Source organism: Micromesistius poutassou (assembly GCF_964030765.1).
Source record: "Micromesistius poutassou genome assembly, contig: SCAFFOLD_4903, whole genome shotgun sequence".
NCBI lineage: Eukaryota > Metazoa > Chordata > Actinopteri > Gadiformes > Gadidae > Micromesistius > Micromesistius poutassou.
In genome coordinates, this window is record NW_028179929.1 from 3,679 (window position 1) to 18,804 (window position 15,126).

Consider the following 15,126-nt stretch of genomic DNA (forward strand, 5'->3'; position numbering starts at 1 on the left):
CACATTTCCAATCACCGACCGCACGACAGACGCTGGTGAGTTGATCACCTGGGGCATTGAGGCACTTGGTCGACTCATTTCAGCGAAAGCCAAATTCAAAAGTCAAACCCAATCCATGAACAGAGGAGGGGGGGGGGGGTGGCTTGGTGGCATTGTCTTAACTAAAAGGGAGGCCTGCGGACTGTGACCACGGCCCATACAAAAGCAGAGAAAGAGGCAACTCAACTCGGTTGTCAGTTGGACGTCGGGGGAGGGGGGAGAGAGAGGGGGGAGAGGGGGTGGGGAGTAGTGTGGGGGTGGCCCTGATTATTCAGTCAGTCGGCGTTTGAAACCCACCGAGACAAACGCCTCCTTTCTGTCCCCCGGCACCAACCGACTTCCACCGACTCAATGGCTAGCCGGCTAGCCAGCTAGCTTCCGTAAAAACGGGGCAACGCCTGGAACGGTGGGACTCTGTGCGGGAGGACAGACCGTGCTTTGTGAGCGCGGCGCGCCCGCCCGCTTCTATCGGGGGGGCATGGACAGCTGCTGTCCCTCTCCCCTGCCCTCCCCTGCCCTCCCCTGCCCATTCAAAACACCCCGCTGCCACACAGAGCCGGGACATTCATCTAAAGAGAGCCCCGGTTCAGGCTGGGCTCGACGGATGACAGCGCAGAGTCACCAACGCGCCACGGGCGGCTAGTGACGTTAGCGCCGACGGCACGGTGCACATCAGTGGTGGTTGTTTGTTGTCGTTGTTGTTGTTGTGGTGGTGGTTGTCCTCTGAGGGCGACTCGGGCCGCACCCAACGGACGGGCGTCGCAGCAGCCCTCGTACGCTCTCGACCCCCCCCCCACGGTCAGCCTCTGACCCCCCCCCCCCCCCCCCCCCCCCACGGTCAGCCTCTGAATGAGTGTGACGACAAGTGCCGGATAAGAGCGTCGGCCGGGGGTCGATTGTCTCACAGCGCCAAAAACGGCACTGGGTTCGATTCCCAGTGTCTGCGGCCTACCTGTAGGCATCCTTGAGCCAAAAACGCCCTTGAACGTCTTTTTTTTTTTCTTCTCCATGATACTACAGATCTGTATCAACCCTGTTCCTGAGGAGCTCGGCTGGATGCAAGCATCTGATATAGTCGAGTCAATTGTGTCTATGTGGTAGATGGTAGTGAAGACGGGCCCTGACACAATATGGAGATGCATCTCAACCCCCTCCTCCTCCCCCTTCTGTTTGGTCATGGCAAGATGGCCCTGCATTTCCAGCGTGCTGTGTGGTGGCGGGGGGGGGGGGACGGCGGCGGGGCGGAGGTGTGGGGGTGTGGGGGTGTGGGGGTTGGGGGCTGGGGGGGCTTCGAATGCAGGTCACCAGAGCACCGGAGGCAGAATTAGTCAGCTTAGCTAGACGCTAAACTGTCGGGGTTTACAGCTAGCCTTCTGTACACAAGCCTAGCCAGGGCCGGCCATCTCAGGGGGGGGGGGGGCCCACAGCTGTATGGAACGTGCTCTAATGGCAATGGCTACGGGGCGAACGGAGTCAGGCTGAGGCCAAGGGAACCGAGGGATTTGTTGGCTTACAGCGAACACAAGGCAACGGCAGCAGCAGCAGGCGTGGATGGGCTGTCCCTCGCAGACGAATGGCAAGGAGGGGGAAAGGACGCTCGCAAAAGGCTCTGAGGCTCCTTGGCAATGTCTTTCAACAGCCGTAATTTTAATTTTCGGCAGAGGAAACGTGACACCGAGAAGCAGATGGCTCTCCGAGAGGAATTCCCATCCACGGAACTGGGAGCTAAACTCCCCCATGCGTTCTGGGAGTTGTTGATTTCCATAACATTTGGTTGTATTTAAAAATGATAAAAACTACTGTGTTTTGTGAGCTGTGTGGGGCAGCAGAGGGGTTGCCAGATCCTGTGTTTGTCGCCTACTTTTTCAGGCAGTGAGGGGGGTATGATGTAAGGAAGGTGAGGCCATAGAGTGATATCAGGTTGAATCATTCCTTGAAAAAAAAACACCCTGATGACTGATATTTTGTCACCCAGTGGGTGATGAGTCGTTCTGCTGTGCGACCAGAGACATCAATTCTACTTCCAGTCTACTGCCAATCCCAGTCCACTGCCAATCCCAGTCTACTGCCAATCCCAGTCCACTGCCAATCCCAGTCTACTGCCAATCCCAGTCTACTGTCTCCCGTCAAATAGCCCCGATCAAATGTGCGACGCCTTAAACCAACATGTGTGTTTCGTGTATCCACAGACTTGTACTTATTCATGCCAGACTCGGGTAAAGGGTAAAGAAAACACAGAGAGGGTTGAGGGGAGAACGGCAAAAAGGCCATCCACTGCGAATCCAACCAACCTTGTATACTTGTCCATAGGTGCCATTCCCAACCACTTCCACCAATTCAAAAATCCCAGCTGGATCCTGAAAATACAAAGGGGAGGGGGGGGAAGAACACAGGCCTTAAGTTTACATTGCACTCAAGAGATGATATCGTTATTGTGATGTTATCACTTGATCCCAGCTGTTGCGCTGAGATTCAGCCTACATGCCAAACGCTCTCGGAGACAAAGGAAAGCCAGAGTCTGGCAACACCTCGCCGTGGCTCAGATCGCGTCCTCCACACACACACACACACACACACACACACACACACACACACACACACACGCACACACACACATCCACCACAACATCGGACAAATAACCCCCGTCGCGATCATCGGACGGGGGAAATATGCTCTTTGCAGAGACGACGGATACGTCAACAAAGGTGTTACGGGAGATGTATACTAGTGCCACGGTCCCCGGCAGCACTCACCCGCAATGAAGCCAGGTCTATGTCTACCAGACTTTTAGCCGGAGAGTCGTTCGCCATCTTTCCGATAAATGCCGATCCTTCCTTCGCGATCCGAGTGCGACTTCGCTGCTACCGCACCGCGGGGCCGGACACACAACCTCGGGGCCGTGGCGGGTATTCCTTTCCTTTTTGGGTCGCGAAAAACGGTGCTAGGGTCTAGCGTCTACTGCTCCATGTTGAGGTGGCAGCTCGGCCTTGGTGGTGCACAACTCCCTCTCTCGCTCTCGCTCGCTCTCTCTCTCTCTCTCTTTCTCTCGCGCTGCCTGCCTCTCGTGGGTGCGCGCGCATCTTCTCGCTCTCCCCAGACCTGAGAGCCACACACACACACACACACACACACACACACACACACACACACACACACACACACACACACACACACACACACACACACACACACACACACACACACACACACATTGCTGGGCGGGCGGGCGGGTAACTCACACACACACACACACACACACACACACACACACACACACACACACACACACACACACAGAAAGGGTTGGGCCTCGGTGCATAACACGCCTGGGCATAGAGATGTGTAATTTCCAGAGCAAACACCGGTTGTTTTTTGTTGTTGTTGTTTTCTTTGCTACAGCAGACCCACTCCTGATGTACGATATGAATTAGTCACCTATACTAGTAGTGTGTGTTGGGTTAGGACTGGATGGTCGCAGGTTCGGGATTGGGATGGAGGGAGTCTGGTCCAAGCAGCATCCCTCACTGTGGGCATGCGCACACGGCCGGAAGGATTCGTCAGTGCACGGTATCAAGGGTGTGGCACATGGCCGGTTTAAGGCGAGGGAACGACCGCGGTTAGTTGAGTTAACGGTGTGTCACCAGTGTGTCAACACATGATGATGTCTATGCAGGCCTACGGTCGACTTTATCAGACACGTTCGTTAAGAAAGACCCTGATTTTAAACGATAATTAACCGTGTAACCTGTAGGCCTATATATGTTAAATAAATATGAGCCATCGTAGAATTGGAATAGAAAAAAAAAGCAAAGAAAATTAATGTCAGTTGTTTATTTTTGGTTTATTTTTGGTTTCGCTTTGAAAATGTATTTGTATTACAGTTTCTGAAAGCACGTTTTTTTATTTCATTTGTTTCAACTTCCATTCAAGGTTTGGGTTGATGACCAGTAACGGACTTTATTATACAAATGCTTAATCTCCAAATTGTGAAACATTCTACACAAATACCCAAATACATTTACATACACAAAAGTCAAACATTGCAAAGATGTATCTCACTCACACACAAGGACATTGTTGATTGTTTTTATTTTTTAACACACAAAAAACAAATAAAAAACAAATACACACACACACACACACACACACACACACACACACACACACACACACACACACACGCACGCACGCACACACACACCCGCACACAATTAACTCGATGCTAAGACGCCCTAAACCAGTCATTAGTTGACTTAACTACGGCAATTACCTAGTAACACCCTTTTATCCAGTGTTTTACTGCCCCCACGTGGATATTTCGTGTAATTGCAGCGGTTAAAACTTCAGGCGCTCATTACCCCCGATCGATCCCTTGTATTTTATTTTAGCCTGAGCATCTTTTCGGACAGCAGAATTCAGGACAGTGAAATCGATGAAAAGTTTCCTGTTATTAAACCACGTGATAAAACAACTATTTGTATAATTTAATAATTTGTATACATTCTTAACTAACTTAGCTAAGTAACACTTGCATTCTTTCCATTATTTTAACAATTCACTCATTTAGATTAACTAATTAACTTATTACATAACGTAACACGTAAACATGGAACGACGATGGATAGATATATTCAGTCTTCGTGATTATCCAATGCATGGCAGTGGGTGAAAGCAGCGGCAGTGCGGTGCTATTACGATCCTCTCCACCAGGGGGCAGTGAGCGGTAATAAATCACAACATCCGACTGATGAACGTTCACAAACCATCAGAAGAATTGATGTCTTCCCTGATCAAATCACTGTTGCCCAAAACGAACCTTTATAACATTTCGTTTATAATAACTTATAAACGAAATGTATAAGTTATTGGGCCCTTCACTCTTCGAGTGGATCAATAATGATTGTGTTTTCCACGTTTCTAAACGTTTTTCACATTTATTTGCTTCACAGTAGGCAAATTCACTCTACTGCACTTCTTATTATGCTTCTTATTATGATTATGCTTTTATATCTACATATCTTATACATTTTTTTATATAACTACAGTTTGCACTTTCTTTTATCTTTGTCAAGCACATTGCCGTTCTGTGTATGAAATGGGCTACACAAAATAAACTTGACTTGACTTATATCAACATGACAATATCAAGTTGAGACGATGGAACATAAATGCCCAAAAAACGTCATTTATAAAACATGGCACTGGTTTGACGCAAGCCCACTCCGTCATTTGTCACCGCTGGTATCACACGTTAATAATTCCTAAACACCAACGGTAGTTTTACAAAGGAAGTTAACACACACCTATAAGAGGGCCTTCCCCACCTAACAAGTCTCTCTGGAACCACCCATGCGTGGGCATGCAAGCACATTCATTTAGTGCAGAAAGAACTGCTTCATTATTATGTGCCAGTCAGATGTGATTCAATTTTTTATTTTTCTATTAATCTCCCGTTTCTCATATCAATTTGCTCCACTCTCTCTCTCCTCTCCTCTTGTCTCCTCTGTCGCCACCTTTCTCCAGCCTCTCATCTCCTCTCTCACATCTTCTCCCCTCCTCTCCTCTCCTCCATCTATCACATCTCTCTGCCCCTCTCCTCCATCTTCTCCCCCTCTCCTCCCCCTATTACATCTTCTCCCCCTCTCGTCCCCCTATCACATCTCTCCCCTAAATGAGTTCCTCAACGACGTATCCGGGGCACATTTGCAAAATGCGAACTAAAATACTCCAAAGGACAGGAAGTTGTGCAGGATGTGATCGTCTTCTCCCTTCCACCCACCGTCTGTCTCTGAATCACTCTCGCTAAATCGCGATCTTTTTAGATTTCATTTCATTTCATTGAACCTTTATTTATACTCGAAAGATCAATTGAGGGGTGACCCTCATTTGCAATGATGTCGAGTCAGCAAAAACAACAATATATACACAATATACAATGCAAATACATCAAATATACAACAACTGATGAAGCGAAAAAGAAAATTTAAACATTTACACAGAGATGTGGAATGGCTGGAATTAAAATCAAATAAAATATAGCTTAATTATATAGATCTATATATATACTGGTTAGGGTTAGGGTTAGGTAATATTTATGAGTGAGACTAAACATGTGTTGATTAGGCCTAACCACCACTTGTGGTTGGCCCGCCCCCTGGTTTCAGTTGAGTTCAACCGCAATGCTGCGTTTTTTCTGCAGGTGTGTGTGTGTGTGTGTGTGTGTGTGTGTGTGTGTGTGTGTGTGTGTGTGTGTGTGTGTGTGTGAAAGGTTGCATGGAATAATTTGACATTCACTCTAAAACAACAACATTTGATGTTCTAGGTAGAAAATGATTTCCTTCATTCACAGACCAAATGGATCTGCCTCCAAAACCTGGCATTTCAGATTATGATGGTGAATATAGGAATATAGGCTATATATATATATATTCACCATCATAATCTGAAACGGCAGGTTTTGGACTGGATTATGAATATAGTATATTTAAGCAATAGATCACGACAGGCTTCTCATTATACCACAGTGAAGGGGGTCGCCGTCCCTCCGCTGCGCGTCGGGATGGACAACGCCCCTTAACTGTGGTATAATGAGAACATTTCACTGACTGAAGTGATCTATTGCTTTTATAAAACGGTTACGTAAGTATGGTGAAATGAAAGTCATAGACACCCTCAATTTTGAAAAAGCGAGAAAGTCGGAAAAGCATTTTTTTTAACGAATACAAAAAAGTAGTCCCTCCTGGCTGCCTGCAAAGTGCGCAGCGGTTGCTATGCAACACACTGTAGCGTCCTTCAGAGAGAAGGCTAGGCTAGAGACGGTAGCTCGGTTTAGCCTACTATGGAGTTCACTCACCGTGTGCCTATTGCTTTACAACATTTCCACCCTCTCCATCAATCAACATATTTTTAGGCTTCAGTGAACTATGCTATTGCTTTTATATATAAATAAACAACAGTTCAAGTTAGGCGCGGAGTGATACTGGACTCTGTAAACTGAACGGGCGTCATAGCTGTGTGTATACGCTCAATATACAACAGTTGGGAACCAATCAGATCGCTTGATTTAAGCCATATATATCCATATATATATATATATATATATATATATATATATATTCATAATCGGAAAGTACAACTTTTTGGGCAGGTAGAATCTTTAGGTCCTCAAACTTGTGAGTCCTCAAAATCTGTCTTCCTCCAAGTCTATTACATGATTGGTCAGACAAGCGAGGTAAGACTCCCTGATTGGGCTGGGCATGAACCAATCAGGAGGGCGGTGGCCACAGTCCCTGAGGACCGTCCCTTCGTCTTCCTCCTCCTCAGTGTGGCACGTGTTTGGTGTTCATGTAGTCATTCTGGTTCCATTCTGGTTCTTTATTCATCCGGACCTGAAACACAGAGCATCATTTGACTCGTTCACTTCATCGTGATCTCCAACGGGCGGTCACGTGACTCAACACAACCTGGTTACCTAGTCGGAGGTCACAGAAGGCCTTTTGTTTCATTATAATTATGATATTTCTGGTGCTATATCTATATTAAACGCTGCACTAAACGCTGTATGAACGTGACCAGAGAGATACGTGTTCTGATACCAGAGAGACTGTTGATACATGACTGTTAATACAGAGAGACTGTTGATACATGACTGTTAATACAGAGAGACTGTTGATACATGACTGTTAATACAGAGAGACTGTTGATACATGACTGTTAATACAGAGAGACTGTTGATACATGACTGTTAATACAGAGAGACTGTTGATACATGACTGTTAATACAGAGAGACTGTTGATACATGACTGTTAATACAGAGAGACTGTTGATACATGACTGTTACCAGAGAGACTGTTGATCTGACACGAGAGAGATACCAGAGACAGTTTTTTCTAAAACCATAAAATCGATCTAAAATGCCTTTTTAACTTTGCCTCTTTTTTTCTCTCTTTTTATTGTATTACTATTTTCTTAACGTACAGCAATGTTTCTACGTGAAGCACTTTGAGTCTGCCTCGTGTGTGAAAAGTGCTCTATAAATAAAGTTGCCTTGCCTTGCCTTGCCTATATTGACCAACAAGCAGAGTCCAAAAGTATACCTCTCTGAAAAGTTATTGTTATTGTGATCAGATCTGTCTGATCAAATGTTGTGGGTTACGTGCAATATCCTGTTTCCTGTCATACGTTGGTTGAGAGCCGCTTTGCATTCACTTTCGACCAACGCTGTCGTGTTCGCGTGCTTGAGAGTTAATTTGCTATAAAAAAAAAAGAATGAAGACCAACAACCAAATACCAAAGATTAACATGTCTGACTGACTGACTGACTGAGTGTGTTTGAGAGAGATTGAGTTAGTGTGACAGAGAGTGAGTGCGTTAGTTTTAGAGAGATTGAGTGAGTGAGTGAGTGAGTGTGTCAGTTGGTGTGAGTGAGTGAGTGAGTGAGTGAGTGAGTGAGTGTGTCAGTTGGTGTGAGTGAGTGAGTGAGTGAGTGAGTGAGTGCATCAGTGAGTGAGTGAGTGAGTGAGTGCGTGAGTGTGACTCACAATTTTGATGGAGGCCACGACAGTGACGAGCAGGGCGTACACGCCCAGAGCCGCCATCGTCCCGATCCAGATCCAGAGGCCCCCGGGGGCCCCAGGGCCCTCGAGGCCCTTGGGGGCCTCACAGACCACAGGGGCCTCACACTGGTGCCCTGAGCATGAAGAGAAACACAACCGACGCGCTATCATCGGAAAGCATACATATAAGCGCACAAACCCATACACAAAGGAGTCCGTCTCGCTCAGGGACGCCTGCAGACGTTAGGGATTTGAACCCACAACCCAGAAGAATCATAAAGTACCCTTTAACATTAGTGATCGGCCGGCCAATATTATCGGCCGATATTTGCGTTTTTTACGTGTATCTGCATCGTCCTTCGGCATTTTTGCCGAAAATATTTTTTTTAATATATTTTTTTTTCCCGGCATGATTTACAGACAGATCATTAAATGTTCCTTTAAAATTGAGACTTGTAACATTTGTTATCGTCATTGTTTCATTTTTATGATGTAAATTGAGGGAGCAAAAGCAGTATTGCAATATTGGCTCAAGAAAATCTGTATCGGTATCGGCCCTAAAAAATCCATATCGGTCGATCTATCCTATCTAACATGCTCCCATCCTTTATATTATTTATTTTTCGATTTCCGGCCACTCAAGGCATCGCTCGCCTGGAGTTCATGGAGTCCATCTCGCCTGTCAATCACAGGTGCCGAGGCAGAGAGAGAGGAGGCGTTTCTCTCGGTGGTGATTCACTTTCCAAAACCTCTGTCTCTCTCTCCCACTCTTTCCTGCTTCATCTCTCTTTAAAAGGTGACACATCACACCACCAGGTGTGAGTGTGATTTGCCGCTACAAGCCGTTTGGAAAATCGGGCTCTTACGACATCACAAGTGGACGTGTCCAGCTAGATGTGCGCTGGATAGATCAGTCCACCGGCCTTACCCGGTGGGACCGTAGCAAACGTTAGCTCATCTATCTATCATCTATCTAGGTGGACACGCCCACTTGTGATGTCAGAAGAGGCTAATCGCACTCACACCTGGTGACACGTCATGGGACCTTTAAAACACTGCCCCCCACCCCCCCGCAGAGTGTACCTACCTTGCAGCTGGAGGTCCACCGTGGGCGCGTCGCACTTGGTCACCACGGGGGGCGGGTCCAGGACCTTGGCGTTGCAGCAATAGAGGCCGGCGTCCACCGCCGTGACGTTGGTGAGGGCGAACCGCGCCCACCCGCCCGCCGCCGCCGTCGTGTTCAGGTGCATCGCCGTCGGTCTCGTTGCGTTCGTCGCGTTCTCCACGTTCTCCAGCCTGCCGTCGTGCCACCCGTGTTTGGATCCGTCAAAGTCGTAGATGGCGTCCGTGCTCTCAGACTTGTTGAGCCGGAGGCTCACCACGCTGTCCTTGGTGAGAGGCGTGCTCGGGCATGGCACGAAGACCAGGCTGCCGACCGGAACGCACCGGACCACGGTGCCTGCGTGCCGACATTATGTATAGCCCTTGATCACCATTACAGTCTCAAAGGGCTTAACAGGCCAAGTATTTATGACACCCCCCTGACCCAAGCCCCCACACGGGCAAGAAAAAACTCTCTTGAAGGGATAGTTCAGGATTTTGGACATCGGGTCGCACTTCCAAGTGAGCCAGTGTGTTATTTATCACTGGAGACCGTTATCAACACTTTTCATTCAGTCCTTCTAGTTGCAGAAATCGCCGGTGCTAGGCTAGCGCAAGTCGAGGGGAACTGCTAGCCTGCCAATAAAAAGTTTTACCCACTCCCGAGGCAAACCAATTATAATGCCCGAATATCGATGTAAATGTCTGTTGATAGAATAGTGTTAGAAATAAACTTACCCTTGCATCGCATTTCATTTAGTTTATAATCCCTGTAGTTGGAAGCAGGCTACGGCAGCGGCGGACTGATATTACCTGGAGTGCGCTTCTGTTTACCTTCTGCTGTAGTGAATCGGTTGCTACACCGGAGCAAAGTGAAATTCCGCCACTGCTGAGAAAGTAGTCCCTCAAAATGTAATGTGATCATTGCGATACAAGGATAGTTTTATTTCTAATATTATTCTATCAACACAGACATTTACATCAATAGTCTGGCGTTATAATTGGTTTGCATCGGGTGTACTTTGGAGTAGGTAAAACTGTTTTTATTGACAGGCTAGCGGTTCCCCTCGACTTGCGCTAGCCTAGCACCAGCGATTTCTGCAACTAGAAGGACTGAATGAAAAGTGTTGAAAACGGTCTCCAGTGATAAATACACTGGCTCACTTGGAAATGAGACCCGATGTCCAAAATCCTGAACTATCCCTTTAAGGCAAGGAAGAAATCTTGAGAAGAAATGATTTCACACGAGTAGGTAGCGTGTGATAAGCACAGAGTGTGATGAGCAAGCTGCGGATCACAAACATTTGGTGGCAGACTAGTGTCAGACAATCCGCCCCCAGACAAACAGAAGTGAAGTAGAAGAAGGGAACGTCTTGGGCTGGCACATTTTAATTCAAACGTTGACGTGACATACCGCAGTGTTGCAGTGCGCAGATGTAGGCCTACTTCATCCTTTCAAAAGCACTGAGACTCATGAAAGCCATGCGTGTGAGAGCAGCCGTGAGGATGTAAACTAGGCCTGTGTGTGTTCCAGTCACTTACAGCCTGTCCTGGCAGCCTGCAGTTAACTATTGAAGCAACGGTGACAGCACAAAAATACATAGACAATGATATACGTTAGTTAGTGCAGTGGTTCTCAAATGGGGGTACGTGGTGTACCCCTGGGGGTACGTGAAGGCACTCCAGGGGGTACGTGAGATTTTAAAATATACATATATTTTAAAAGTAGCATCCATGCAGAAATCCTTTGAAAATAATTATTTAATAGATATTTCAGGAAAATATAAGTATAAGTTCATAAAATGAATTTTATATTCTGTAGGCTATTCAATTTCATTATCCTTAAAACCCAGAGTCTCGCCCATACCAGGATGGTTCGACCCGACCTGTCATATGCCACCTGGCGTCACCTGTCAATCACTTGGATCAACATGGAGTCGTGGTTGAAGCGTAGCAGCGATTCTTTTGAAAACACGGAGGGACAAGTGGCAAAGAAGGCCAAACCCAAAAAGCTTTGCGCTGGTTAGGGGGTACTTGGCTGAAAAAATATTTCACATTGGCTGAAAAAATATTGTACATCACTGAAAAAACGTTGAGAACCATTGCGTTAGTGAACAATGGCCACCGGACCAACGCTATAAAAAACCCTCCCAGTCTTTTGTCCGGAGAGACACTTTCTTCTCAAACCCACCAATGGCCAATCAAGACTGTTCTCTTGAATTGACAAACACCACAACAGCGGGGTCCAAATTAGAACGGGCCCTCAGAATAAAGAAGAGCACTGTTATTCTGAGCTTTAATCAAACTTAATTATTATTATTAACCGTGTCTATCCCTGCCTGTGCCTCTGACACTTCACATGATTATTATGATGTCTAATTATTTATTAATTATTAATTAAACCTTTATTTTACCAGACAAGTCCCATTGAGACAACATGATCTAGTTTTCGAGGGAGCCCTGGCCAAAATATCAGCGATGCAATTTCACAACAACACACAACCTAAGAGTTAAACATTAAAAGCACATTAAACAAAACATTTAGTCGTCAGGATCCTTTGCCTAAGAGACTGCTGGAGACAGGTCCAGCTGGTACAGCGAGTAGGCTACAAATTCACATTTGATTTGCCTCCAAACCCTTTACGACGTCTTTGGATGACTTAATAGGGATCAGGCCCTCTATAGCTGCAGGTCTGTCTGCACGATGTTCCAGGCCTCAGGGGCTGCAAACATAAGGGCCTGTTCGCCAAATTCAGTGCGTACCCTGGGTACGGATAGTCACGATAGTGGCTATCCTGCAGTTGCAATTGCATGCTTCTCCACAAACAAACAAACAAACAAACAAACAAACAAACAAACAAACAAAACAAACTCTTCAAAACGGATACAATCAATACAAACACAAAAGGCTACTCACAGGAGCAACAGTGACTGAAGTCCCACGCACGAACGCAGCAGCCCAGTAGTAGGACCACCACCGACACCGCAGGGAACCCGACCATGCCTGCTCGGTAGAAACAGACCTCCAGAGTGGAACGCGTCTTTTACGGTGTGTGTGTGTGTGTGTGTGTGTTTGAACCTTTGACTTTGAATCTTTGATTGTACTGTATGCAGCCGTGCCTCCTCTTCTTCTTGAAATCGTACTCCTTTGCGGTGATAAAACAACCCCTCCCTTTGGCTTGAGGTATCCTGTAGCAGCCTGTCACCCCCTAGCCCTCCTTGCCCATGTTGTCAAAGTACTTGTGAGTGAAAGTGGGTGATGTGTATATGCTTCGAACCTATTACACATGGATTGATGGGGCATAGGCTACCAAGTTCAGTTCTTATAATAACAAGAATTATTATAATTATAATACAATAATAACAGTGATATTATGGTTTTGTTTTTTTAAATATAAATAATTGTTTTTTTAATAATAAATATAAATAGTATTATAATAATTACAATTATTATTGTTAATTATATTATATTATTAGTATACTTGTTATTATTGTGGTAGTACATTAGCCTAGAAGCCTATTGACTTCTGCTTTGCTATTAATAGCAATTTATACAAAGGCAAATGTACATGTGTGGCTTATGTCCCTCTGCCGCGTGTAGTCGACCGAGACATCCGCCGACTACAGGCTGTGAATGCGTGACATGGCCACTAGATGGCGCCCCGGGTCTAAAGCCCTACATGTTGCGCCCAGTCATAGATATCTATTACCAGAGTTACCAGACAAGCAACTTATCGCTCACTTGCTAATTAACTAATAAGGGTACTTCGTGAAAGGCGATGTTTATTTTTATTTTACAAAGGTAGAAATGTGAATCGTTGCTGGGTATCTCTGTCTTGTGATCATCGCTGGGTCTCTGTTGTTGTTATATTATTCTGGGAAATGGTCTCACAATCCAATCCGATTCAAACGAGCTCACTTGGCATGGAAAATAAACATACATAACCAAAGCAGCAACTTGGGAAAATAAGGACGAACGCCAAGTGGAAAGTAGCCTAGTACTACAAGAAGAACTATAAATAACTATAATAAAAATAAAGTAGCCTAGTAGCCTATAAAAAGTTTATTTTATTTTATTTTTGAATGAATGTGTACATTGAATAAATAAAATACCTGGGAGCACGACAGAAGTACAACACCTCCTATCCCATAATAGTCTCCTATAATAACGAAACGCTTGTGGCCGCTTTGACCGCTCGAGGCGAGCCTGCGCAGGAGACCGGACAGGAAGCGACTGGTGCGCAGTGTGCGCGTCCCTGCTGCGCATGCTCCCCGCGCGCCCTCCTCTTTCGCCGTACTGGGAAGAATGGGAAGCAGGCAACGGGACTACCACTGTGCTAACCGTGGGTAATGGTGACACGCGAATCGAGAAAACATGAAAACGGTGGACACTTTCTAGCCTTCGTCTCCCCCTTCCCCCCTCCCTCCCTGGGTTGGCTCACCACCCCACCCCACCCCCCCCCAAAAAAATCACTAATCATTTTAATTTAGATTTTTTTCCTCGCCCTTTTTCCGCCGAAGCCTGCTCCGTTCTGTCCAGTGTCTCCCCTCTGTTGCGTTGGGAATCACAGGAGACGCAGCCTCGACCGCACATCCCCTACCCGGCGGGTTGACTGTGAGTACACCCTACCACTCCGACTGCCGTTGTTCTCTCCACCCTTTGTAGCGTGTTGTGTTGAAATGTGCGTAACAAAGAAAGCGTGTGTTGTGTAGTTATGGTATGGTGCTCAGGGCTGGCTACACGGGGGCTGCCCATCCTAGACGGGGCCCCCGTCGCACAGAGAAAGAGAGGCGAGGTTTCAAAGCGCGTTGTGTTGGCAATCCGTCCCGATGGACACCGTGAGCGGTTCGTGCAACACGCAAAACTCACAATCGGTTTCAAGCCCAAACGCGACGTTCATTTACAGTGTGACTGTTTTAATGGCCCGAGTGTAGGAGAGCGGGGGGTTGTGTGTGTGTGTGTGTGTGTGTGTGTGTGTGTGTGTGTGTGTGTGTGTGTGTGTGTGTGTGTGTGTGTGTGTGTGTGTGTGTGTGTGTGTGTGTGTGTGTGTGTGTGTGTGTGTGTGTGTGTCCTCTCTGCAGCCATTGAACGGGTCCTGTGCAGCACAGTTTTTGGACAGGCGTGGAATGGGAGGGCAGGATTCGGGGAGATATATAGGCTGTGCTGCTTGGATCGTTCTAGTCTTTCTTAAATAGATCCCTTTTAATGTGGCTTTTCCAGTGAGTCCACAGCCTTCTTTATGTGCTGCTGGTGAACCGACCAGAGAGCTAGAGGATCCCGGTCCCCACCCTGTTCGCCAAAGCCGGGGTGAGGCCAGCAAAACGTTGGAAGGAGGAGGATGATGGTTCATTGACTTCTTTTGGGTGCTGCCGATGCAAATCGGGAGAAAAAAAAAAATACTGCAGCAGTTTTTGCTCGACGGTCACTC

General features: G+C 46.7%; 1 protein-coding gene across 1 annotated transcript; it reads right to left on the reverse strand.

Moving 5' to 3' along the window:
- Positions 1-7,198: 7,198 nt before the first annotated feature.
- On the reverse strand, positions 7,199-12,699 carry LOC311371279 (uncharacterized protein; the record flags this gene model as incomplete). The annotated part of the gene is made up of 4 exons (XM_084489439.1): positions 7,199-7,428; positions 8,582-8,730; positions 9,684-10,055; positions 12,615-12,699. 4 exons carry the CDS (start codon positions 12,697-12,699, stop codon positions 7,360-7,362), a joined length of 675 nt encoding a protein of 224 aa, XP_084345565.1. The 3' UTR covers positions 7,199-7,359.
- Between the last annotated feature and the right edge of the window lie 2,427 nt (positions 12,700-15,126).